The sequence below is a fragment of the Corythoichthys intestinalis genome, chromosome 17, assembly GCF_030265065.1.
Source record: "Corythoichthys intestinalis isolate RoL2023-P3 chromosome 17, ASM3026506v1, whole genome shotgun sequence".
NCBI lineage: Eukaryota > Metazoa > Chordata > Actinopteri > Syngnathiformes > Syngnathidae > Corythoichthys > Corythoichthys intestinalis.
In genome coordinates, this window is record NC_080411.1 from 1,662,078 (window position 1) to 1,688,608 (window position 26,531).

General features: G+C 38.4%; 1 protein-coding gene across 4 annotated transcripts; it reads left to right on the top strand.

The window, feature by feature from the left end:
- The first annotated feature begins 2,229 nt into the window (after positions 1-2,229).
- On the top strand, positions 2,230-25,112 carry zer1 (zyg-11 related, cell cycle regulator). Of its 4 annotated transcripts, none has more exons than XM_057819514.1 (16): positions 2,230-2,369; positions 5,014-5,231; positions 5,316-5,466; positions 6,846-7,285; positions 8,943-9,116; positions 9,204-9,318; positions 13,706-13,852; positions 13,927-14,100; positions 14,179-14,394; positions 19,803-19,844; positions 19,940-20,059; positions 20,149-20,264; positions 20,452-20,640; positions 22,707-22,804; positions 23,041-23,143; positions 24,082-25,112. In XM_057819514.1, exons 2-16 carry the CDS (start codon positions 5,065-5,067, stop codon positions 24,167-24,169), a joined length of 2,340 nt encoding a protein of 779 aa, XP_057675497.1. In that variant the 5' UTR covers positions 2,230-2,369; positions 5,014-5,064; the 3' UTR covers positions 24,170-25,112. The 4 variants fall into 4 exon arrangements, with proteins under 4 accessions (XP_057675497.1, XP_057675499.1, XP_057675500.1 ...); XM_057819516.1 differs by having other exon boundaries at positions 2,270-2,311; XM_057819517.1 differs by lacking the exon at positions 2,230-2,369 and adding an exon at positions 2,389-2,516.
- Positions 25,113-26,531: the final 1,419 nt, after the last annotated feature.

Below are 26,531 nucleotides of genomic sequence, written 5' to 3' on the forward strand. Positions count from 1 at the left end.
ATACACTGCCAATGGGTTTTCCCATTGGCAGTGTATCAAATACTTTGTTCTCACCACTGTATATTTTTTAATTAAATCGTTTTCTAATTGTATTTAACGGTACAAACATAAAATGTTACACTCATCCAGAGTCTTTAATTTAGGCTGAAGGTAGGGTTATCAAATTTATCCCAATAACGGCGGTAATTACCCACGTTCAATCTGTAATGGCGCCGTCTTACCTATATAGAGAGATAAAAGGCAGTGTAAAATGAGTAGAGTGAATTTTGTCAGCCTTTGGAGCCTTTTCTTAATTGGTTAAAGCCTTACAATCCCTCTCCCAACAATTAGAAATATCATGGGAAGCAATGTGGGGAAGCAAGGTAGCTAATAATCATTTTCTTAACACCTTATATTATTTCCCAACGCAGAGAAGATATATCAATTGGTAGCACTACGCACAGTCATGGTTCCACTTCCCAGCATGAATTTGGGCATGGCTCCAGTATCATTTACTGAAAGCTCAACAAATGCACTAGATGGCAATATTTAGTCACAATATACAAAGTCACAAGTCTTTCTATCCGTGGATCCCTCTCACAGAAAGAATGTTAATAATGTAAATGCCATCTTGAAGATTTATTGTCATAATAAACAAATACAGTACTTATGTACTGTATGTTGAATGTATATATTAGTTCAAGTTTTATTCATTTTTTTCTTAATGCATTGCCAAAATGTATATGATCGGGAAAAATTATCGGGAATGATTGGAATTGAATCGGGAGCAAAAAAAAGCAATCGGTTCGGGAAATATCGGGATCGGCAGATACTCAAACTAAAACGATCGGGATCGGATCGGGAGCAAGAAAACATGATCGGAACAACCCTAGTTATCATTATTTATTATTATTATATTATATTTTATTGTTATTTTAATTTAATTTACTTTTGTTCCGTGAAGAATACAGAAAGGGTTATTTGATTGTGGCTTTCTGAAAAACAATTTTTTTTTACATTAAGGCATTCCTGCAATTGTCACACTTTTTCTGTTACAAACTAACCCCAGCCCCTCATCAGAGAAGGGAAAAGTTATGTGGCCCTCACAGGAAAAAGTTTGGGGACCCCTGATATATATGGTGGAAAACGCAGACAAGACTGAAAGAGCTGTTTCTGCTCTTGCACTCCTCTTTAAAAGAAAGTGCTGTATTTTAAGCCAAAACAACTGTTGTGTTTGATAGAACAATATGTCTATATGCTGCCATAGCAGATTCATGGCACATTAAGCCCCGAACTATTTTTAATGTGTCTGTTTTACCCTGAAAACCCCCATTTACAGATGTCGCGCAACCGCTTTTGCTTCAACCCAGCCATGGAACGAAGGTAATTAATTATATGTATTATTCAAAATGTCTGTTGTTTTTAGCTTAGAATCATTCATTTATGTCTCATATTTTGTTTTGAAAAAAAAGGTCTTTAAAAAATTATTCATTCACATATTTTAAAATTTTAAACAAATTATGTCCCACTGAAAAAAATGGCGTCTGTAAAAAAAGTCATGGATATCGACCTCATAACAATCGCTTAATTGTATTTTTTTTTTTTTTTTTTGGTACTGTCGCATTTTCTCCGACATGTTAGATAATAAATAATCGATCCAAAAAAAAAACAAAAAAACAAACAAAAAAAAAAGTTTAAAAGTGTAAATATATGGAAAAGAAAATCTCGACCACTGATGTCTGCGATTTCTGCATCGCGACCCTTGTTATATTACCATGTTTCACGTATAAAATCCCCAAAAAATCCAGCTGTGGCCATTCACAGCTGTGTCTTGACACTCAGTGAAACATGCTACATTGAGTTTTTGGATTGAAACAAGGTAAGTACGCGATAATATCTCCTTAAAGTCATGGCGTCAGTAATTCTGCTCTCGCATGCTCTCACCTCCAGTAAGGTTTTGCTGTTTGAAAAACATTTTTTCTAAAAAAAAATGTCCTCCTGTTCAAAATTTTCTTCCCCCAGAAAATTGAGATTTTAAGCTTTCCAATGATGTATCACACATGCATATCGGACAATTTTGAAAGTTGGCTAAATTGGGGGTCTCAGAGCGGAATTTCGAGTCACCTGAGTGTTTTCCGCCATAATTAAAATAAAATTTAAAAAAACATAGTTTAATTTGTATGGGGGTCTTGCATTGTTGTTTCTTATCCCGTGCATAGCAACGCGAGGGAAGGAGGAAGAGGAGCAGCACGGAACGAGGACTTGTAGTAGAAGTAGGAGGAGTCTGTTTGTTGACATCAGACGAAAACGAAAATCAGATGAGCGAATATTGGTGATAATAACTCCGTTTTTCGCTTTTATCAAGACCCCAAGCCTCGGCGAAAGCTGAGGTAGAGCATTAGACGATGACTCGCTTACTCGGACATCGCTGACCATTGACTGTTTGCTTTATTTGATCATATATGTGGAGCTAGCGCTAGCCTCACAGCTAAGTTCGCTAACATTGCAGGGAAAGTCATCGTTAGCTGAAAGCTAAGGTAACCTGAAATACACGAGTGATGTACGCTACCGGCTATTGGACGCCTAACTTCGAATAACAACTTCTACTCGCAAGTAGTGTGGGTAATTATAAGCAAGTATATAAGCATGTGCTGCCCGGCCAGATCCGACTATTTAGTGTTCGGGTTATTTTCAAGTAAAATGTTCTAGTTAATCGCTAACTAGCTCGCTTGCTAATTTAGTCGCTCTAGGATTCATCGCTAACAACATAAGAAACACCAGAAGACGGGGAAGCTTTGCTTTCACTTTAAGACGACTGTTAAGAATTTATATGCTTAATATTACGCCATTAGTTCATAGTGTTTTAAATGTTTGAACAAGTTATAAAGTAGACAACTTCAGTCGTAAACAAGCAGCAAAATGGTCAATATTGTTTTTTTGCAAAACATTGAAACTGCATATAACATATTGGTTTGACTTGCTCTTTGTAGTATTGACGTTTTCCCTAAACAGTCCTTTTTTCATACTTATTTTTAACAACAATCCAAATAACATGATCTAATGAAGGGATGTTTTTTTTTTGTAATGGCAAGTGTCCTACTTGAATAAGCCGTTTGTGAAAATAAATATAATTGTATTATATTTATTAGGGCTGTCAAATGATTAAAATTTTAAATCGAGTTAATCACAGCTTAAAAATTAATTAATCATAATTAATCGCAATTCAAACTATCTGTAAAATATGCCATATTTTTCTGTAAATTATTGTTGGAATGGAAAGATAAGACACAAGACGGATATATACATTCAATATACTGTACATAAGTAAGTAACTATTTGTTTATTGTAACAATAAATCAACAAGATGGCATTAACATTATTAGCATTCTGTTAAAGGGATCCATGGATGGAAAGACTTGTCGTTCTTAAAAGATAAATGTTAGTACAAGTTATAGAAATTTTATAATAAAAGCACAATGCTCATGAATATATACAAAGAAAGAATGCAACTCACAAGCGATGCGTGTATAAGACACAAACAGTGTGATGAGACTGCGAAAACTGCCACTGAATAATGGATGCAGACGTTAGCTGGTCTGTATAGCACTGTCTATTAGTATGAGTTCGCGTCGACATATAATCACGTCAGCAGAGCGTGCTGAAACCCACAAAATCAGTCGAACCCAAGCGCCAGCAGAGGGCGACAAAACACCAAAAAACAAATGCAAGTAACAAAAGGACATGACACTGTGCTGTCATTAATCTGTTTGAGCGGGTCGTTCCGCACATTCGTTAATGCGTCAAATATTTTAACGTGATTCATTTAAAAAATTAATTGCCGCCCGTTAACGCGATAATTTTGACAGCCCTAATATTTATACCATTCATATTCAGGCTTATTAAGACTGACTACCCTCCCTGTGACCATAATGTGTTTCTTAGGATATGCCGTGAGCAGGGGTTAATTTGTGCCGGATCTTGCCGGAACAAGATCCAGCACCTATTGATTTTGGCCTCCCTGTGTTCTGGGACTTATTTGGGAAGATTTGGCACCTCTTGTGTATACAAAATAATAATAAAAATATGAAAATGTTTTAAAAAAAATGTATTGTAATAGCCCCGAATGGGAGTCGTTGATGGCTCTCTCCACTTTATTGTGGCAACAATAAGAAAACAATAAACAAAGTAACAGCCGACTGCCGCCACTTTCGACCACAAACTTTTGCTTCTCGCCCGTCTCCCCCTCGCTTCGTACTACTCGCAGCTTTCCAGCCTAGCGTCTCTTAAAAGGACCGTGCATAGTGTCTTGTTTTGAGCTTTTTGTTGACAAAGGTATCGAACACACGATATGCTGACAACTTTGTTTCTTTATTAACACATGGAGCTAACAGCACGAACAGAACTTGTGGCTCTTGGCAAGCTGTGCTTCCGCACCATGTGACCAAAACAACAGTAACGTTGCGTGCACTTCAGTGTGCCTTGTAGAACATTATATCAGAGTATTACACATAGTTACGGACATTACAGTAAAAAATAAAATAATATATATAAAATCATTTTCAGAACAAATCCCAAGAATTGCATGTTGTTTATAAAAAATTAACGTCATTTGAAAGAGTCGGAGATTTGTTGATGCACTGAAAAGCTGGACCAACAAATCACGCCCCTAACATTCGAAAAAAAAACTTGAAATTTGAAGTATCTGGGGAGCAAGCAGCCAGGATCAAACTGTATTTCAACATGCTAAAAAGACAGTTGCATTTACTGTCTTTTTTCAAAAAGAAGGAAGGTGTTTCAAAACGAGACAGAAAAGCACAAAGAAAAAAAAAAAAGTCCCACAGCATCGCAAGTGGGCGTTTGTGTGTTGTTTTCGGAACTATTTTCTGCGTATGTTCCGGGACCTGTGCCCGTCTCGTCATCCCTGCGCTGACATATGTACTTTGCTTTCCGGCACCTTATGATTTACAGATTAAACACTGGTCAAAATAGCTCATCCTCAGCACATGTTTAACTTTGTGACACTTTTCTCTTCAGGTCCCCTGCACTGCCTAGTCTTGGATCTGAGCCAGAGAAGAAGAGACTAATATGGCAGCTAAAGCAGGAGACAACCCCGACAGCCTCATGACTCTGGCGACAGTATTCTGCCTGAGGAACCTCCGAAAGACGATGTGCTATCAGGGTTTGAGGAATAAGCTGTGCTTGCGCTCAGACATCTTTCTCCCCAGTGAAATCTGTGACAAATTAGTCAACGTGTATGTAATTCGAATGACATTACCACACTACACTGCACTTTTCTTGTATTGCAGATGTCTTGAGTAATTTGTTTGTCCAAACAGGTACATGGAGTTGGTCCATACAGACAGTAACTTTGAGTCAGAGGAAAGCTTCTTCCAACTATTCTCAGAACCTAGTAGCACCAGACTTACCAGGGTTCAACTGAAAGAAGACTTTGTCCGTGACAGACACTTAGAAGCTATAAGAAAACAGGTAAAAGGCAGTACTGGATTATTAATTGATTAATTCGCTTAAGGTATGTGTAATAGAATGGAGCATCTGCCTGGAACAGTGTTTAGTACTGGATGTAAAAAAGAGATGTCTTTAAAACAAACATTTTTTTTCTTATCTCTCGATGTAGCAACCAGCATCTTATTTAGTCTTTAACTGCTGCAATATGCATCTTTTCTAGAGGTCGACCGATATAGGATTTTCAAATGCCGATGCCTATACCAATATCTAAATATTTTGTTTTCTTACTGTACCGAAAACGAACCGAACCGTGACCTCAAAAGCGAGGTACGTACCGAATCGAGATTTTTGTGTACCGTTACACCCCTAATGATTTTAAACACTCAGCAAGAACAGTACATTATTTTAAAAATAATTAAACCCACTAGAACATCACGATGAGATGTATGGTAATTTTCGGACTATAAGCCGCTACTCTTTACCATCATTTTGAATCCTGCGGCATATAGTCCAGTGCGGCTTATTTGTTGATTTATTTTCGTTAATAGGCAACACATGCCTCCTAGCAAGCATTGCAGCACTACAGATGTAAATAACAATCAAAATTCATGTTCTGTGCTCATTATTTATTCAGTTACTGTTCATTGTTTCGTTAATTGCTTGTTATGGTGTTTTGTAACACTGTATTTGACAGCGGCATCATAAGACAGTTATAATTGTGACACTATCATGGGCATTACTGAATGCTTATGATAGATGTCATTAAGTGTCATCCGGAAAATTATGTTACTAACTCCATTTATGTCCAGATCGGATCTTTTAAATCCATTCAAAAGGGAGATAATTTGCGGGATGACATCTCTGATAAGCATTTATTAATGCTCATGGCAGTGTCATGTCATAATTATGACGGTCTAACGACAGTGTTATGGCGCCACTTTCAAATAGAGTGTTACCAAATATTATAACTAGCAATTAATGAAACGGTAACACTTTATAATAACTATCCGTTTTACTAGATAATAGATCATTAGTAAACTGTTGATAAATGATTTATTGTTGATTTGTGAAGTATTTGTTAACCGTTTGTTAAGCATTTACAGGGTGTTCTTAACCTGAAACACAGTTTGTGTAGAAAAGTTTTTGTGTGTAACATTTAGCATTTCTATCTTTTCGGGTTAAGAAATGCCATTCACTTCAAAAGAAAAGGCATTTTGATAAGGCATTTTGCAGGCAGCGCTCATGTTGCACATTTATGAAAATCTGCCATCATGAGTGTTAGATACACAGTTCTAATTTATGATGCATCTTAACTTGAAAAAACTATGTCTCTGAAAATCCTAAATTTGCTATGCATTTAAAGTCCTTAAAATAATCCATGGTTTTTTTTCTTTTTTCAGGACCTAATTGAGCTTCACCTTACCTACTGCAACAGTCTATCATCCCGCAGTTTGAAAACACTGACCTGCTTCCGTGAGACGCTGGTCTCTCTTTGTCTCTTTGGCTGCAGTAACATATTCTACAGGAAGGCCGGCTATGCAGATACGGAAGATGACGAGGAAGATAGCCATGTTTCTAGGCAGGGATTAGAGACGGACTTTAACTTTCAGGGGTTTAACCGCCTGCGGTTGCTCAACCTTGGTGGACTACCAGATGAGGTGCATGCTGAGACCCTGCTTAAACCCCTGAAGTCGCTCACCTCATTAGATCTGTCGAACGTGCAGTTACTGGGAACAGCTTTTCTAACTCAGTGGAAAGATAGGCTGGCATCTCTTGTTCTCTACAATGTGGACCTTACAGATGAGTTGGCCAATACTGTGGTGGAACTTGTCAATCTCAGGTAAGTACTTACCAAGATGTGTATTTTACCAACTTTTATGAGTTGACAAAATGTGGCACTTTTTGTATTATTATCTAAAAAAAAAAAAACACACACAATTTCTGAATTTTTGAACTGCTAGTTCGTAAACTTGCAGTCAATATTTTTGTCTTACGTGATCAGTTTTACCAGAACTTTGCATTTAACAAAATGTACCTCTACAAATTGTGATATCCTAGTTCAGTTGTTCTTAACCTTGCTAAGGGTATTGAACCCCAAATGTTTCACATGTACATTCATCGAACCCATCACAATTAGATAATACAACTTTTTTTGTTTGTTCAAAACTGATATAACTAAGCTATAGCAAGCTTATATCTGAGTGAATTCCCATTGAAAGTATTTCAAATTTCAAATATACTACAAATAATTGTGCCTTTTGCTGTTTTCTCGTTGGAAAATGAATTTATTTGTTTTCATGTCTCCTTGCATCATGTACTATTTTTATAGGGTAAAACATGACGCATATCATAGACTTCATAATATATTGACGGGACACGGGGCCGATTCATAGGGGGCCTATCTCCGGCAAACCTGACCGAGTGAAAACACATAGAGCTTTTTCCGTTGAAAATTCTTGTAAATAAATCCCTGAATTCTTAATAGATATGGATGTAAAACAGTCTGGATTATTGGCTAAAAGGAAAAAAAAAAGTGCCGTAGTCATTTATTTTACGTAAATATGTCGAATGCGCTGTTGGCTTTAAGCCACTGTGGTGCTGCCTTATCACTACAAAGAGCTTTTTACGTTGAAATTCTTCTGAATGAATGCTTAAATCTCTGAATCTTTATAGATATGGACGTAAAACAGTCTCAATTCTTGGTTAAAAGCAAAAAAAAAAAAAAAAAACGGGCAGTTAGCATTTATTTTACGTAAATATTTTCAAGTATAACATTAATGCTGTTGCGAATAATTTCTCCCATTCATTTTTTTCACAACGTTTCAAAATGCATGCATGGTACGAAAAATACAATATTAACCTTGAATCCTCCAACAAATCACTCGTGAGACAATCCTTCCTGTTTGTATGGCCGTACAGCTTTCGTACTTTTTAAACCTAAATCCGGCGTTGGTTCGCTGCATGTGTTTGAGAAGAACTATGACCGACTGCAAATAACTGAAGCAGAGTGTGGGACGGCCCCCTACGAAAAGGCGTGCCACAGTGGAATCTGTCTCGTAAATATAATTATGAAGTCTATGCGCAAATGTTTCCTTTTTCTAATACTTTCTCGTACCAAGTATGGGTCAGCCTTCCACTGAGCAAACAAGTTTCTCCTCACATTAGATAGAGGGCTAGCAGTGGAAGGAAATTGAATTACGGTAAGATTGTAAATTGGGGGCAAACCAGTCCAAAACTTGGTCTGAAACGACGCTTTGCCTTTAGTCGGTATACGAAAATAGGGCCCTGTATGTCTTAACCTTCGTCGAGCACCTTAGACTTACTCACCGGACCCCTGGGGTTAGAACCACTGTCCTCGTTGTATGGTCTATAAAGCATTGATCAATTAACACATCAGTGGGCTTTTAATTCTTGATCAATAACAAACTTATTTTGACAGAAAGATTGTTTAATTCACTGTATAAGTCACCAATAACTAATGAATCTGTATTCCTCAGGCATCTTGATATCTCACGCGAGAGTCGGAGGACCTCCAAATTTCAGATGACCAGAAAAATCCTGACGGCTATCGTTCAGCGACTGGTCAATCTTGTTTCACTGGACATCTCAGGTCACATCATGATTGAGAACTGCACAGTTCCGCACTTAGAAGAAGCTATGGGCCGACCAAGGTGGTGATGTAATTCATAAGATAAGGCGACAGTTGACCTATAAGCTTTTCTGTTTTTTTTTTCATTTAAATTTCTTTTCATCTTCAGTATTGAGCCATGCAAGAGCAGCATCTACCCTTTCCAAGAGCTGAAGAGGCCCCTGCAGTTTTTAGGTTTATATGACACAACCCTTTGTAATGTGACACACATCCCTGCTTATAAGGTACGTTACTACTGAAAGAAGGAGAATACCTTTAAAGCAACACTAGGTAACTTTTCAAGCTTGGTAAAATATTTTCATAACATTTGTGATATGTCAACTGACAACTAGTTGAATGACACCTCTTTTATATCTTGAGGTGGTCTGTATCTCTTTCACTGGCACTAATGAACTTCGAGGAGGGTGGCAGGAATCCTGCCACACATAAAAAAAAAAACTACAAATGTGCTGACTGCTTTATGGCATTCGTCACTTCCCCTTTCCTCCATTCATTATAAAGACGGAAGTCGACGCATACGCTTTCGTGCGAGTTCTGCAAAGATGGCAGAGCAACAAGCAGTGTTGTTAATCTTACTGAAAAAAAGTAATTAATTATAGTTACAAATTACTTCTCCCAAAAAGTAATTGCGTTAGTAACTCAATTACCTGAATGTAAGAGTAATTAGTTACTTGGCAAAGTAATTGGTGATAATTACTTTTTTTTTTTTCCCTCAAAAAAAAAAAAAAAAAAAAAAAAAAACATTGGCCACACTATGTGAAGTTTTTTGTGAAGGTTTTTGGTACAATTGGCCCGAGCCCAATTCTTGACCCTAATTTACCCTTTACCCTGAATCAACTGTAAAAAGTTGTTAAAATTGCTCCCATTGTTGCATTTGTTCCCTTCTCTCTACTTTCGACATATAAAAGTTTTAAAACTGTTTCATCATTTAAAGATAGATTGAAGTCAAGATTTTGCCGATTTAGAAGTATTTTAGATAAAAATTTACTTAGGTTCGCTAGGAAGGTTCTCTACAACAGAGCCATCCTAAAAAGTCTACTGCTTTAAGATGGCGGCTGTCTACTAACGCATTTAGTGCCATGCAGTGTTGTTAATTTTACTTTAAAAAAGTAATTAATTACAGTTACAAATTACTTCTCCCAAAAAGTAATTGCGTTAGTAACTCAGTTACCTGAATGTAAGAGTAATTAGTTACTTGGCAAAGTAACTAGTGATATTTTTTTTTTCTCAAAAAAAAACAAAACAAAAAAACACACAGGTCACACAATGTGAAGCTTAAAGTGTTTGGGGGACAATTGGCCCTAGCCTAATTCTTTACCCTCCACTTAACTAGACACAAGGGTATTGCGATAACTAGCTAGTAACCTTTGCTATGTGTGGAAGTCATTTAAAGTTGTGAATCAATCGTTAAAGTTGTTAAAATTTCTCCCGTTATTGCATTAGTTCCCTTCTGTCTACTTTAAACATGTGTAATTTTTAAAACTGTTTCATCATTTAAAGATAGATTTAAGTTAAGATTTTGCCGATTTAGGAGCATTTTAGATTTTAAAAAATTACTTAGGTTCGCTAGGAAGGATCTCTACATCAGGGCCTTCCTGAGAGGTCTACTGCTTTAAGATGGCGGCTGTTTACAAACGCATGTAGTCCTTAAAACATGTTTGCAGTGCAGCAGTGTCTGTCATTTGCATCTAGTTCTATAATATGATATCTACCGTGTCATGTGGGCGTAGTTTGTCGGCTATGGCTGCAGTCAGGTATTATTGGAGCCACCTAGCATCGCGGTTGCAACGGCGTCTTCCCCACTCCTGCTCTGCTCTCGTCCCCGTGAGTCCGTTTCTCTCAGACTTTTTTTTATTCAACCAACTTAGTAACGCATAGTAACGCACGCCTTTCCCGCCTCAGTAACGGTAACGGCGTTGCCAAGATGAGAAAAGTAATTAATTAGATTACTCATTACTGAAAAAAATAACGCCGTTAGTAACGCCGTTATATTGTAACGCCGTTATTAACAACACTGGCAACAAGAGACAAAAAGTTTTGTCTGAGGAGGGAAAAAAAGAGGCTAACTGGATACACAGAATAAACAGTGGCTTTCACTCGCTGGCTGACGAGTTCGGGTTGGGTGGGGGAGGTTAGCCACACTTAGCCACAGGTTGCTAACCGTCATATGCTATTTTTTATCCACAACTGGATTCACTACCTTATTACTATTTGTCATTCACATAGCTGCTAGAAACAGAAATGTATTTTAATCCATCGACAGGCAACCGGGAGATTGATTTTTGATTGATTGATCATAGACTTCTTAAATATTGACGGGTCAGAGAGCGCGGGGCCGATTAGTAAGGGCCTGCATTGTTGGCGTGGCCGTCAAAGCTGACCGAGTGGAATCACAGACAAAGAGCTTTTTCCGTTGAAAATTCTTGTGAATAAATGCTTAAATTCCTGAATTCTTTATAGATGTGGACGTAAAATATTCTAGATTCTGGGTTAGAAGCAAAAAAAAAACAAAACGGGAAGTTAGCATTTATTTTACGTAAATATTGCAAACAGTGATGCTAGTCAGGAAGCAAATGTAGCCATAAGAAAACAGCTTTTTCCGTTGAAAATTCTTGTGAATAAATGCTTCAATCCCTGAATTCTTTATAGCAGGGGTCCTCAAATACAAATCTTGAAGGTCCACAATTCTTTTTTTCATACACGCACAGGTCCATTTATTAATGTCGGTCAAGTACAAGGCAGGTCGTAGGTGGTAAAGGTGGTTTTCTTTTGACCAAACAAAAATAGAATGCACATTATGATTAAATAAAAATGAATTAACAAAGCGTTCTCTTGATTTAAAATAAAAATACAAAAACAGATGCAAGTACAATGTTTACACATGTACACTAAATAATTGAGAAGATCTGTCCTTAAGGTGCAAACAGTAACTATTGACAGTACATTTTGTAACTGTAAAACACTGCTGGACAAAAAAGAAAACGTGCAAGTACATGTTCACATGTACAAAACATAAATGACAAGTTGTGTCATTAAAGTGCAAACATAATGATTATTGACAGTAACTTTAACTGTAAAACACTGCTCAATGAGAGAAATAAAATTTGGGGGTCACAAAGCTGTGTACTCACATCATCAGCCAGTACTTCAGTGTGTCTTGTGGTTGATGAATCTGAGAGTGAGATTTGTTTGATTTTTGTTTTCATCTCCTGTTTTTTTCCTTCGAACATTGCTGCCATCACTTTAGTCATACGCTCTCTTACTATTTCTCCATCAGAGAACGACTTCTTATGTTTGGCCAACACCCACGACTCTCTTGAGAGAGCACTCAGTTGCAATTTGTTGTTGTGTCATAGATTTAACAATAACTTTGCTTGACTCTTGATATGACTGCTTCAAACTGTTCATTTCTTGCCTTCTCAATTCTGATTTAGGAGAACACTTATCTTCAAGAGAGCTGTGCTCTTTAAAATAATTCACATTTTCACTTTTTATCAGAGCAGCTGTCTTTAAGCATATTAAGTACATTGGTTTGGTACTTGCAGTTGGTAAAATGGACGCATATTTGTCATTCCATTCCTCATTGAAACGGCGATTTTCATTGTCCAATTTCACCTCTTGGTCAACTCTGAGCATGCCATTTTGTTAGGTTCGGTCTTCGACTGGTGGCGGGTAAACAAAGAGATCGCAAAGTGCCAGCTGCGACTCGTGTTTCACACTGCTGCGTTCCGTCCACTCTAGCTAGCAGCATGCAGGCTTCCTCAGCCAATCAGCGCGTCCATGCAGGCTCTCTCAGGCAATGAGCGCATTGTTGTCATAGAGATGACAACAGAAGTGGGAACATGCAAGATATTTGACTAAAAATGAAACAGAATTTAGCGATAGAATAGTTGCACAAAGCGATAGATTTTTTCCCCCCTTTTTTTTTTTCTTTTCTTTTTTTCGACGTGCCATTTGCTCTGGGTCCGCAGAGAGGTGTGCCGTGGTCCGGTCGTGGACCGCGGTCCGCTAATTGAAGACCCTGGCTTTATTGACATTGACGTAAAACGGTCTCGAGTCGTGGTTAAAACTAAAAAAAAAATTTTTTTAAACATGCAGTTAGCATATATTTTATGTAAATTTTGCAAACGATGACGCCAATGCCGTAACGGCTAATTTCTCCCATTGATTTTTTTCACAACGTTTCAAAATGCGTGCATGGTACAAAAAACATAATAATTAATTTGAATCCTGGAACAAACCACTCCTGAGACAATCCTACCTGTTTGTATGGCTGTACAGCTTTCGTACTTTTTAAACCTAAATCCGGCGTTGGTTCGCTGCATGTGTTTGAGAATAAATCCTCTTGATGCTGGATGTGGGCAGGCCCCCTACTTGAAGGCGTGGCGCAGTGTCTGACAGATGTGAGCAGTCAATATAATTTCGAAGTCTATGGATTGATGATTCACGGAAAACGCAGTCTTTCTTAAGGCAAAACACTACCGCTTTTGTCTACAGGTGTCGCGAAAATCGACCAAAACCGAAAAGTTACATGGTGTTCCTTTGCTCTATATCAATTATGTTTACAAAGAGATTTCGTTTGGTGCTTATTCAATTGTGGTGTATTTTCAGGTGACTGGATCAAAGAATGAAGACCAAGTCCTGAATGCTATTGAAGCTTACACTGAGTTTCGCCCTGAATTAGCCCACAGAGCCATCAATCAATTGTTTGACATCGCTAGGATACAACACTGCGTCCAGCTGCTCCGGGCGTTGCAGGTATAAGACCTTATTAAAAATTGATTGTTGACGAATTGAAAGAAATGAGGACTGACAAAAATCTCTTGTTTTAGCTTGTCATTGCGGCATTGAAGTGCCATAAATATGATAAGAGCATCCAGGTGACGGGTAGCGCTGCTCTCTTTTACCTGACAAACACAGATTACCGTAATGACCAAAGTGTGAGGCTTCGCCAAGAGGTCATTCGAGTTGTTTTAAATGGAATGGAGCAGTACCAGGAGGTCACTGTAAGTGCTTTTCTTCTTCTACCATCTCCAACAACAACAACAAATCTCCAATGTGTGTCATCCCCATCTCCTGGCTAGGTTCAAAGGAACTGCTGCTTGACTCTGTGCAACTTCAGTATTCCCGAGGAGCTGGAGTTTCAGTATAGTCGGGTCAACCAGCTGCTGCTAAAAATCCTAGAGCCGGCAAGGCAAGATGAATCCATCCAGAGAATCGCTGTGCATCTCTGCAATGCCTTAGTCTGCCAGGTTGACAACCACCATAAGGAAGCTGTGGGGAAGATGGGTTTTGTTAAGGTAACATCAAAATGAGGTTTTTCAAAATGTCTTCTTGTGTGATTTTTACCTTTTCACTCTGAAGTAATAGCCAATACGGTGGTACCTCGAGATACAAAAGCTTCTGTACATGAAAAATTCATTTTGCAAAAAGATTTTTTTCGCTTCATATTATGGAAAAATTCTTCAGCATACAAAAGATTTGGAGGATATCTCTTTGTGAGTTTAGGTATTGCACCCATCACCTTATCAAAGCTATACATACAATCAAGGTTCTCGAACACAGACGTCTATATACAGTGAGGAAAATAAGTATTTGAACACCCTGCGATTTTGCAAGTTCTCCAACTTCCAAATGATGGGCGGGTTTGAAATTTTCATGGTAGGTGCTTGTCCACTGTGAGAGACAATCTAAAAAATGAAAATCCAGAAATCCCAGTGTATGTTTTTTTTTTTTTTTTTTTTTAAACTCATTCACTCCCAGCCATTTTCACCGGAGCAACCCCCTCCGCGCCCGGCCGTTTTACTGGATTTTGACTGATTTTTCAAGGCCCACAGAAAATTCTGTTCTATTACTATATAAACATGGAACTCACCAAAAGAAATATTAGACTCTCTTCTTTCATAAGGAGAAAAAGTTGGTTCATATCTTTTCCCATTCTTTAGAAATCAGCATTCGAAAATAGCTTCGTTTGAGCAATTTTCCAATTTTTGATGAAAAAACATAAATTGAGCGTTTTTTTTTAAGCATACATTTCAAACATAACTTTGACTTTAACACAGCTATTTTTTTGCTTTTGTGACATCCCAAACATCTGAATAATGTTTTCCTTCTACAAAATAACATAAACAACGAGACAAATAGAGCTTTTGATAGCAAAGTAACAATTTATTTACACATAACTAAACTATTGAACTGAGAGATGACGCTGTTGTGACCGCGGCTGTCTCAGCAAACGGGGTAAACTTTTCCCCTCATCACCGCCTGTCTCATCAAGATAGATTTTTAAAAAATCTTTCTTTTGTAGTGACCAATACCTCATAACAGAATTCACCTAGGGAACTTATGTGGGGCATGTTGTATTCCTGGGGGGTGAACAAATTTAGCCGTGCACGTTTCTGGCTGAGTCACGAGACATTAAAGAGTCACGAGAGACACGAGCGGCCGAACACGGCAACGCAAACTCAGCGAGCAACAGAGACTCAACAACATCATCAGCTACACTTTGACGATTGTGTCGTTCTCTTTCCAAAACACTCCTCCAGTGTCGTTTGCCATGTGTTTTACATCGTTCTCCACATTTTTCTCATGTTTCTTACTTCTTCCAACTTCCGTTTCCAGACTATTTCTCTTCACTTCCTTTCATGGTCCAATATGAGTTCTTACCAAATGCGCTACTGCCCTCCAGTGACCAGTTTTATTGCTTTAAAATGGATTTTGAGCATTGTGCTTTGGAGCGAAGTTGCATCAGAACCTAGAGATGTCTCTTGTGGAAAAAAAATGTAAAAGACGTATAAATACGTTTTGGGGACACTTAAACAATTAAAAATAGAACATATTTATGTGTTTTTGGGAGCAAATGAGTTAATATATTTGTATTGTACAATGTATGGAATTTTTGAGTCTGACTTTTTGACCTGTTTGAGGCGGTTAGCTGCATATCAACACCTGTCCACACCAAACACACCAAAGAACTGTCCAAAGACAACAGAGACTTGTAGAATTGTAGACCTCTACAAGGCTGTACAAGGTTACGGGGAAATTGCCAAGCAGCTTGGTGATATAAGATCCACCGTTGGAGCAATTTTTAGGAAATGGAAGAAGCTAAACAAGATTGTCAATTTCCCTCGGACTGGGGCTCCATGCAAGATCTACCTCATAGGGTCTAAATGATCCTAAGAATGGTGAGGAATCAGCCAAGAACTACACAGGAGCAGCTGGTCAATGACCTGAAAGGAGCTAGAAGCACCATCTCCAAGGTTATTGTTAGTAATACACTAAGACTTCACGGTTTAAAATCCTGCATGGCACAGAAGGTTCCCCTGCTTAATCCAGCCATGTCCAGGCCCGTTTTAAGTTTGCCAATGACCATTTGAATGATCCAGAGGAGTCGGTGGAGAAGGTCATGTGGTCATATGAGATCAAAATGGAACTTTTTGGCCTAAATTCCACTCATAATGTTTGGAGAAAGAAGAATGATGAGTATCATCCCAAGAACACCATCCCTACTGTGAAGCATGGGGGTGGTAGCATTATGCTTTGGGGGTGTTTTTCTGTACATGGGACTATAAGACTGCACTGTATTAAGGAGAGGATGACCAGGGCCAGGTATTGTGAGATTTTGAGGAATAACCTTCTTCCCTCAGTTACAGCATTGAAAATGGGTCGTGTCTGGGTCTTCCAACATGACAATAGCCTGAAGCACACAGCCAGAATAACCAAGGAGTGGCTTAGTAAAAAGCATATCAAGGTTCTGGAGGGGCTTAGCCAGTCTCCAGACCTAAACCCAATAGAAAACCTTAGGAGGAAGCTCAAACTCTGTGTTTCTCAGTGACAGTCCAGAAACCTGATTGATCTAGAGAAGATCTGTGTGGAACGGTGGTGGAAAAATTCCCGCTGCAGTGTGTGCAAACCTGGTGAAAAGTTGACCTCTGTAATCGTAAACAAAGGCTACTGTACCAAATATTGACGTTGATTTTCTCAGGTGTTCAGATACTAATTTTCAGCAGTATGATACAAATAATTTGTTTTTAAAAAAAAAAAAAAAAGACTGATTTCTGGATTTTTTTTAGATTATCTCACAGTGGACAAGCACCCACCATGAAAATTTCAAACCCCTCCATCGTTTCTAAGTGGGAGAACTTGCAAAATCGCAGGGTGGTTCAAATATTTTCCTCACCGTATGCATGCAATCGCGCTTCTCGATCACACACATCTATATACAAATTCAACAGATTGATAGTGGAAAAAGTCAAATTTAACATTGAAAAAAAAAAGTCTTTTCTAACCCTGACCCTTGACAGTAAGGTAGTTCAGTTGAATTTTTTCAGGCATGCCACTCAGTTTCCCCTTGAACAAGACACAGGGCTACGTCACACAGCCCACTCTTCCGCCGTTTGCGCACTGCTGTCACTTCTCATTCGCCGACTAATCTGAAGAAAAGGACAAATCTGGCCCGTCCTCTTCCTCAAGTTTATGAAATAATGCGTTTGCATGCGCTAAATTTAGTTTTCGATTCATTCGGCACGTTTCGAAGTCGCTCGCTCAATCCAACCGGCCGTCACTCGCTACCTCGCCTACCTCTCTTTAGGTGGCGCCTTGCTCGGCAATTTATTAAAAATGTTCAAAATACGTCCATCCTTCGTGACCACACACAGGCTCCTGGGATATGTTGTTTTTCACGGTGCTTTCGGTTTTGAAAAAGGACAAGAAATTATGAAAGTATGGACTTCACACTGGAAGTCCCGGGGTTTTTTGGCAAGAATGAAAGACCAGAAAGGAGTCAAAAGACTCAGATACCAAACTGACTGCATGGCTTTGTCAAACAATAGACTACTCAAACAAGCAATCAAGCAGACAACCCCCCTACACACTCCTGTGGAGTCGGTGCCTAGGTGTGAAGGGGGGGGTTTGAATCTGGATAGGTGCAATTAGCATCTTGAATATGTGCAAATCCAGGGCTCCCTTGGCTTTGTCAACACGGAGGAACACTGAGATGGCCAGTCGCCGTGTTCTACAATATGATGACTTGGCAGCATTGAATGCATATGTGTTGTATTAGGTAGGAGTGGGAACGTCTTGGTACCTCACGATACGATTTGCGATACAAAGCTCACGATAACGATGATCTGACGATATAGCGATACAACGATTATCGATACATTGGTCAGGAAATCATTCTAGGATATTCGACAAACAACTAATTAAGAGAAAAACAAGCTTCTAGTGTGAATTAGTAATATTAGGTTATCACTAGTAGACGTCCAATCCATTTGAACTGGGAGGGTGGTAGCGGGAGGGAGAACGAACGAATGTTCATTCGCCGCCATCCCTCCCACTTCAAACGGATTGAACGTCTATGGCTGTCAGTGGCCGTCAATGCCAGGCAATTAGGTAATTTTGGGCCATTTAAGGTCTCACTGGAGCAGCACCAAACAAAAGTTCCAGCATCATCACCTTGTCCAATGCAGATTCTTGACTCTTGACACGGTGATGATGCTGGAACTTTAGTTTGGTGCCGTTCCAGTGAGATTTACAAAGATGATTGCCTGAAGAAGACATCAACGTTCCCTCAGTCCTTGATGATATGAGGCTGCATGTCAAGCAAAGGCACTGGGGAGATGGCTGTGGTGAAATCTTCAATAAATGCACAAGTTTACATTTAAATTTTAGACAGCTTTCTTATCCTTTCAATTGAAAATATGTCAATGGCATGGCCTGCAAATAGCCCAGATCCCAACCCTATTGATAACCTGTGGTGGAAATTGAAAAAAAATGGTCTTCAGCAAGGCTCCGACCTGTATGGATGATCTGGGAACTGCAATCAAAGAGAGTTGGCACCAAATTGATGAAAAATACTCATCAAGTCCATGCCTCAGAGACTGCAAGCTGTCAAAACCATTGACACATTTTTAAAACGATATCTCGATTCTTGGCAGGAGCATATCAATAACCTACTGGGATACAAAGTATCACGATATATCACCATTTCGATATTTTGTCACACCCCTAGTATCAGGCATGCATGGGAAGGCAAGAGAGACGGGTGGTCTTCTTGGTGGGTCTTGCAAAGGAATTGGCCCACTCTCATGTGGTTGCAAAAGAAGGCGCAGAAGGAAAATTTGCTTCAGCAACAACCTCCGACACCTAGCCCTGGGAAAAGGGCGAAGGGTCATATGTCACCACATAAAAACGTTTTTTTTTGTTTGTTTTTTTATTACACTGTCCCTTGTACTGTATATAGTTTCTTTTGTTGTCTTTTTCTCATGTGTTTCTTTATTGCATAAAAAGCTTTTTTGTGCATTATCAGCCATCCATCACCAGCAATATGACAATTATATCTCCATACATACAAGAAACAGTGCAACTACATAATCAGAGAGATTGAGACAGCTGTTCTTTCTCAATGCTGCAATGCCAGCCAGTCCTCCGCAAACAGGCAGCCCTGCCCTGCAAACACTCAAGATGCTAATTGGAGTAATCCAACTCTGTGGTTTTGCGAGTGTGAATGGGAATGACTAATGAGGACCTCAGTGCTCACAAAAGATATGCTGATTAGAGTCAGATGGTCCTTCTCTGGACACAACAGTTTGTATCAACTGATCCACCCTTGGTAGTTAATCAGTTTCTGTTAAAGATAATGTTGTTCATCCCTAAAGGTTGTTTTCCCCCTGATCATTTTTAATTGATTCTTGTCCTCCATTCTCAGACAATGTTGAACTTAATACAGAAGAAGCTGCAGGATCGAATGGTGAGTGACCTTAGTAAAATGCATATGCGCTATCTATAGGTTTATCCAATCAAATTGTATCCTTGCTGAAATTCTGTGATTTTGTTTCTACCCAGTGTGACCAGGTGATGGAGTTTTCTTGGAGTGCTCTGTGGAATATTACTGACGAGACTCCAGACAATTGTCAAATGTTCCTCAATTGTCGGGGAATGAGCCTGTTCTTGGACTGTCTGAAAGTGAGTTTGTTCTGACACAGATTCCAAAGTCGTGTAAGGTTTCCTTTGTAGAATTAAAGCTAATTTCTCTTCGAAAACTTCAAATCCAGGAGTTTCCAGATAAGCAGGAGCTACATCGCAACATGCTGGGCCTTCTGGGTAATGTCGCCGAGGTCAAAGCACTTCGACCGCAGCTTGTCACGCCACAGTTCATCTCTGTTTTCAGGTGACATATGCTGACACACAAACAGCTGTCAACTTTTATTGTTAAACATTAAAGTACGGCTTCTCTGTGTATTTGTTTTGGTGCCTTTCACTACAAGTGGTAAATAATAAATGCCTATTACAAATGGTGGCGGATGCTGTAATTCCATCATAATGTTGTTGTCTGTTTCCCCTCGTTTACACGGCAGTAACCTACTAGACAGTAAGGCCGATGGGATTGAGGTATCATACAATGCATGTGGCGTACTTTCCCACATCATGTTTGATGGACCAGAACTTTGGGCGATGGAAGAGCCATTAAGAGACACCGTGATGGACAAGATGTGGGATGCCATTCAGAGCTGGGACGTAAGCTCACGTCGCAACATCAACTACAGGTGATACTCTGATGGCTTTAATTGTCTGTAATATTATGGAATGTTTAGACTGATGAGACGAATGTCAAATTTTCCCAAAGTTAATACCAACATTGCCTTTGGTACATGTGCGCTCACATGAGGTATCCAGGCGAGGGGAAAAAACAGATGATTACCGTCATTTTCGGACCATAAGGAGCACCTGAATATAAGCCGCTACCCACCAAATTTGACACAAAAATGGCATTTGTTCATAGATAGCCTCACCGGACTATAAACCACAGCTTTCCCCACTGTATTGTGGGATATTTACACCAAAAGATATCAATTAGTAAGACTTTAATTGACAGCGGCATCATAAGACCAAATGAACCACCATGAAGCTTTGAACCAATTGATTGCAAAGCTTCATTGCTTCAAGAAGCTTCATTTGGCCATCACTGCTCCCTTCGGGGAGACGGTCAACCTTTGCTGTCACCTGCTGTCAACACTGTTTTTGTCCAACATGCCCCCTAGCATGCACTGCAGAAGTGCGGCAACGATTAAGCGATAAACTCGAGTATTCGAATAGAAAAAAATATTCGAATTAAATTTTATTGCTTCGAGTATATGTTTAATTAAAGAGGGGTTATAATGGTTTATTTTGAAAGTATTTGCATTTAGTTTTACTGGTTAGGGTGGATACACTGCCCTCTGGTCTGCCTCATTTCACACGGCTGAATCCAACTGCTCCCTGTTAAGACCAACGTAAGCTAAGTCTTTGTTAGAGCTAATGTTTTTTATGCATTCATAATTTAGTTTATAGGCATATTTAGTTGTTTTTTTGTGGAAATATGTGTCTGAACCATTTGTTAGGAGCACTGTAAAAAAAAAGTAAGCATTTCATAGCATTTATGCTAGCGGACTTTTGCTATGTATGTTAGCCAACTGTTCTTTTGTTGTACATAGATCCTCATTTTTCTGTTTTTTTTTTTTAATACCATTTGAGGCTCAGCTCAGGTATTTTAATTTTTCATGTTTCTTATCCGATTACTCCATTATTCGAACTAACTAGTTCATCGATTAATCGACTACTAAAATAATCGATAGCTGCAGCCCTACATTGCAGCACTACAGATGTAAATAACAAACAACAGCAAAATTCATGTTCTGTGCTAATTATTTCTTCAGTTACTGTTCCAGTTGTTTCATTAATTGCTAGTTATGTTATCTGGTGACACTTTATTTGACAGTGGTGCTATAAGGCCAAATGAACCACCATGAAGCTTTGAACCAATTAACTGCAAAGCTTCATTGCTTCAAGAAGCTTCATTTGGCCATCACTGCTCCCTTGGGGCAGACAGTAAACTTCTGCTGCCACCTGCTCTCAACACTATTTACGTCCAACATGCCTCCTAGCATGCATTACAGCGCTACAGATGTAAATAACAAACAATAACAAAAATCATCTTCATTGATAATTATTTCTTCAGTTACTGTTCCGGTTGTTTCATTAAATGCTAGTTATGTTATCTGGTAACACTTTATTTGACAGTGGTGCTATAAAACTCATAATTATTGATATATTTTTTAAAATATATTAATTTAAATATTGAAATAAAAATATTGAAATATTTGAGACAGCCTTGTTGTGATCCAGGGCTATACATATAAAATTGAATTGAATTATGACATGACACTGCGATGAGCATTATTGAATGCTTATGACAGATGTCATTTTGTGTCATGCTTCAAACTATCTCACTTTTAAAAGGATGTAAAAGCTCCAAGCAGGACATAAATGGAGTTAGTGACATAATATGCCTGATGACACTTAATGACATCTGTCATATGCATTCATGATCATTAATGCCCATGACAGTGTCACGTCATAATTACGGCAGTCATATGACGCCTCTGTCAAATAAAGTGTTACCTATTAACCCAAATAAATCGACAAATAAGCCGTGGGATTTAAAATCAGGGGGAAAAGAAGCGGTTTATTGTCTGTAAATTAAGGTACTTGGACTACTTTAAAGTTTGCTGGTTGTTGACAAGCAGCACAGCGGTAATGGGATTTTCCTGTTTAAATTTTGATGTTCTCTTAGGTCATTCGAACCCATCTTGCGACTTCTGCCTCAAAGTATCGCACCTGTTAGTCAACACTGGGCCACGTGGGCGTTGTACAATCTGGTGTCAGTTTACCGTGAGTATCGTAATCTATGGCCATTTTGTCAAGGGGGAAAAAAAACATGAGAGTCACAGACTCAGCAGTCACAGCTATAATGTCATAGTTGCAAAAGCATACATTTGCATGGAGTATATATTAGTAATACTGTATATGACTTTGCTTGTTCTTATCCTCGCTAATGCAAATGTCTCTACTGCTTCTCTGAAATAATGCCTACATTCTTCCCATCTTTGCTCATGTTCCATGTGCAGCAAGCAAATACTGTCCCTTGCTGATTAAAGAAGGAGGAATTGGACTTCTGGAGAGAGTTTTGGAGTTGGAAAGCTCGCAGCCCGAGACTAAAGACATGGCCCAGTAAGACAAGCTTTTTCACACAAGTGTTCTCTGTGCAATACAAGGAACAAACCATTACAACGGCACTTTAATTAAACGAATACTCGAAGCAGCAAAATTTAATTCGAATCTTTTTTCTAATCGAATACTCGAGTTAATCGATTAATAGTTGCAGCACTAATATATTTACACTTTTAAACGTTTTTTTTTTCTCAACTTTTTTTGTTTAGTTCAATTATTTATCATCTAACATATCAGAGAAAATGCGACATTAACAAAAGAATACAATTGAGCGATAGTTATGAGGCAGATATCCGTGACTTTTTTACAGACGCCTTTTTTTTCATCGTGACATAATTTGTTTAAAAGTTTATAATCTGTGAGTGAATAATTTTTTTAAAGTCTTTTTTTTTTTAACTGAATATTAGACACAAATTAATGATTTTAAGCTAAAAATGACAGACGTTTCGAATAATAAATCTAATTAATTACCTTTGTTTTATGGCTGGGTTGAAACAAAAGTGGTTGCGCGACGTCTGTAAATGGGGGTTTTTAGGGTAAAATGGACAAATTAAAATTAGTTTGTGGGCTTAATGTGCCGTGAATCTCCTATGGCAGCACATAGACAAATTGTTCTATCAAACACAACAGTTGTTTTAGCTTAAAATGCAGCAGTTTTTTTTTAAAGAGGAGTGCAAGAGCAGAAACTGCTTTTTCAGTCTTGTCTGTGTTTTCCGCCATATAATCCCCTCCCAAAATATCACTTAGACTCCGGTGCGACCTATATATGTTTTTTTCCTTTTTATTGCGTATATTTAGGCTGGTTCGATTTATACTCGGGTGCGACTTATGGTCCAAAAAATACGGTACTGTGTAGTTTTTTTTTTTGTTTTTTTTTTTTGGGTGAATTGCACCATCCCCCGGAAAAATCTCTGAAAATCTCGTGACCTTTCTTTCAGGAAAGTGATGGAGCAGTGTGAAAGCTTCAAAGATGACCCCATGGAAACCAACCACGCACAGGAGGTCAACTACGGACAAAGAGGTTGATAGCGCCGAGCTTGGATTCCAGGCAAACATCAAGCAAACCAACCTTAAGCTCCTCGTCATCACCGCAAGGGTCAACGTGTGCATTTTTCTTCTTATCGTGATTAGTTTTCTTTTGTCGGCAGAACTTTGCCTCTGACCCTTTCCGCAACAGTATATGACGTTTAGGGGTTAAGACACGGTGCATGGTGTTTTTCCCTTTGCTGCTTCTAAGCGTCTCCTCTGTTGGGATGGGCCTCGCGGGTTTGGGTGACCGTTATCGCTCGGTGTGTGTTTTGTGAAATATTTCTCGATAGGACATAGCAGCTGGATTGATGCTTGATTCCCAGTGGAAGGAAACAGACACGCCCCGCAAGGTGGAGGTTAAAAGGTCAGGCGTTGTCACGTAACTGTGAAAGTGGCCGACCTCTCCTATTAGCTCACGGAGCTGTGGTCGCATCTACAGTGAAGATGAGGCAATATGCAAGAAGGCTGACGTTGGCTTGAGGGAAGACTGCAGAGAAACTTTTTTGTTAGATATGTAAATATTTTTTGTCCCTTTTACTGTGCGTTTGTTTTATAATATAATTGTAAGCACCTAAGATTCTACCCTCTATTTAAAAATTTTCAGGTCAGGCTGACATATTTTCAGTGCATACTCAATCACTCAACTGTAATTGTAAAGGATCATTTGGGTTTCTCTCTGTAGGAAGGCTGTCCTTCTGACATTGACGTTAACTTGACATTCGTCGCTTAAAAAGTCAGCGAGGAGTTATGACGTCAACAAAACATCGTCGTCCCATCAGCTTGTTCGTAAGCAGGTGGTTTGTCAGCATTGTGTAAGACACAATTGTGCCCCTTTAGATATAAACGGTGAGAGGAATAGTGTTAGGAAATCTTGTGGGGTTTGAAAAATGGCTTTTTTGGACTATAAGTCGCACCAGTACGTTAATACATTATGACGAAGTCGCACTATGAGTCATTTTGTTCCCTCAAAGAAATGTACTGTATTTTCTAGAAAAACACATTAATTTCATCTTGAAATGAAGCTTAGAAAGTTAACAAGAGAATAAAGAATTTTAATGTAATGTTAGTGGTACAACAGTAGCAATAAGCCATCAAGTCGAGATTGCCCTCTCACGGCTGGCTGTAGCTAATGTTCGAACGATGAGCAATCATGTTATTCCATGTGAAATAACATTTAATAACATGAGAATTTACTGTATTTTAACTACACTGCTAGCCAAAAGTATAGGCACCCCTGCAATTCTTTCGGATAATGCTCAATTTCTCCCAGAAAATGATTGCAATTACAAATGCTTTGGTAGTAATATCTTCATTGATTTTGCTTGCAATGAAAAAACTAGGGCTGTCAAAATTACCGCGTTAACGGGCGGTAATTAATTTTTTAAATTAATCACGTTGAAATATTTGACGCAATTAACGCACATGCCCCGCTCAAACAGATTAAAATGACAGCACAGTGTCTTACCCACTTGTTACTTGTGTTTTTTGTCTCCCTCTGCTGGCGCTTTGGTGCGACTGATTTTATGGGTTTAAGCACCGTGAGAATCGTGTAATTATTGATATCAACAATGGCGAGCTACTAGTTTATTTTTTGATTGAAAACTTAGCAAATTTTATTAAGATGAAAACATTAAGAGGGGTTTTAATATACAATTTCTATAACTTGTACTAACATTTATCTTTTAAGAACTACAAGTCTTTCTATCCATGGATCGCTTTAACAGAATGTTAACGTTAATGCCATCTTGTTGATTTATTGTTATAATTAACAAATACAGTACATATGGACATTGTACAGTATGTTGAATGTTTATGTCCGTCATGTCTTTCCATTCCAACAATAATTTACAGAAAAATATGGCGTATTTTAGAGATGGTTTGAATTGCGATTAATTATGATTAATTCATTTTTAAGCTGTGATTAACTCGATTAAAAATTTTAATCGTTTGACAGCCCTAGAAAAAACACAAAAGAGAATGGGAAAAAAATGAAATCACTGTCATTTTTACTAGGGCTGCAGCTATCGATTATTTTAGTTGTCGATTAATGGATGAACTAGTGAGTTCGAATAATCGAGTAATCGGATAAGGAACATGAAACATTAAAATACCTGAGCTGAGCCTCAAAATGGTATAAAAGAAAGGATCTCTGTACAGCTAAAGAACAACTGGCTAACTTAAAGAGCAAAAGTCCGCTAGCTTAAATGCTATAAGATGCTAACTTTTTTTTTTTTTTTTTTTTTTTTTACAATGCTCTTAACAAATGGTTCAGACACATATTCCCACAAAAATCGTCTAAATATGCCTATGAACTCAGTAATGAATGCATAAAAAACATCAGCTCAAACAAAAAAATTAG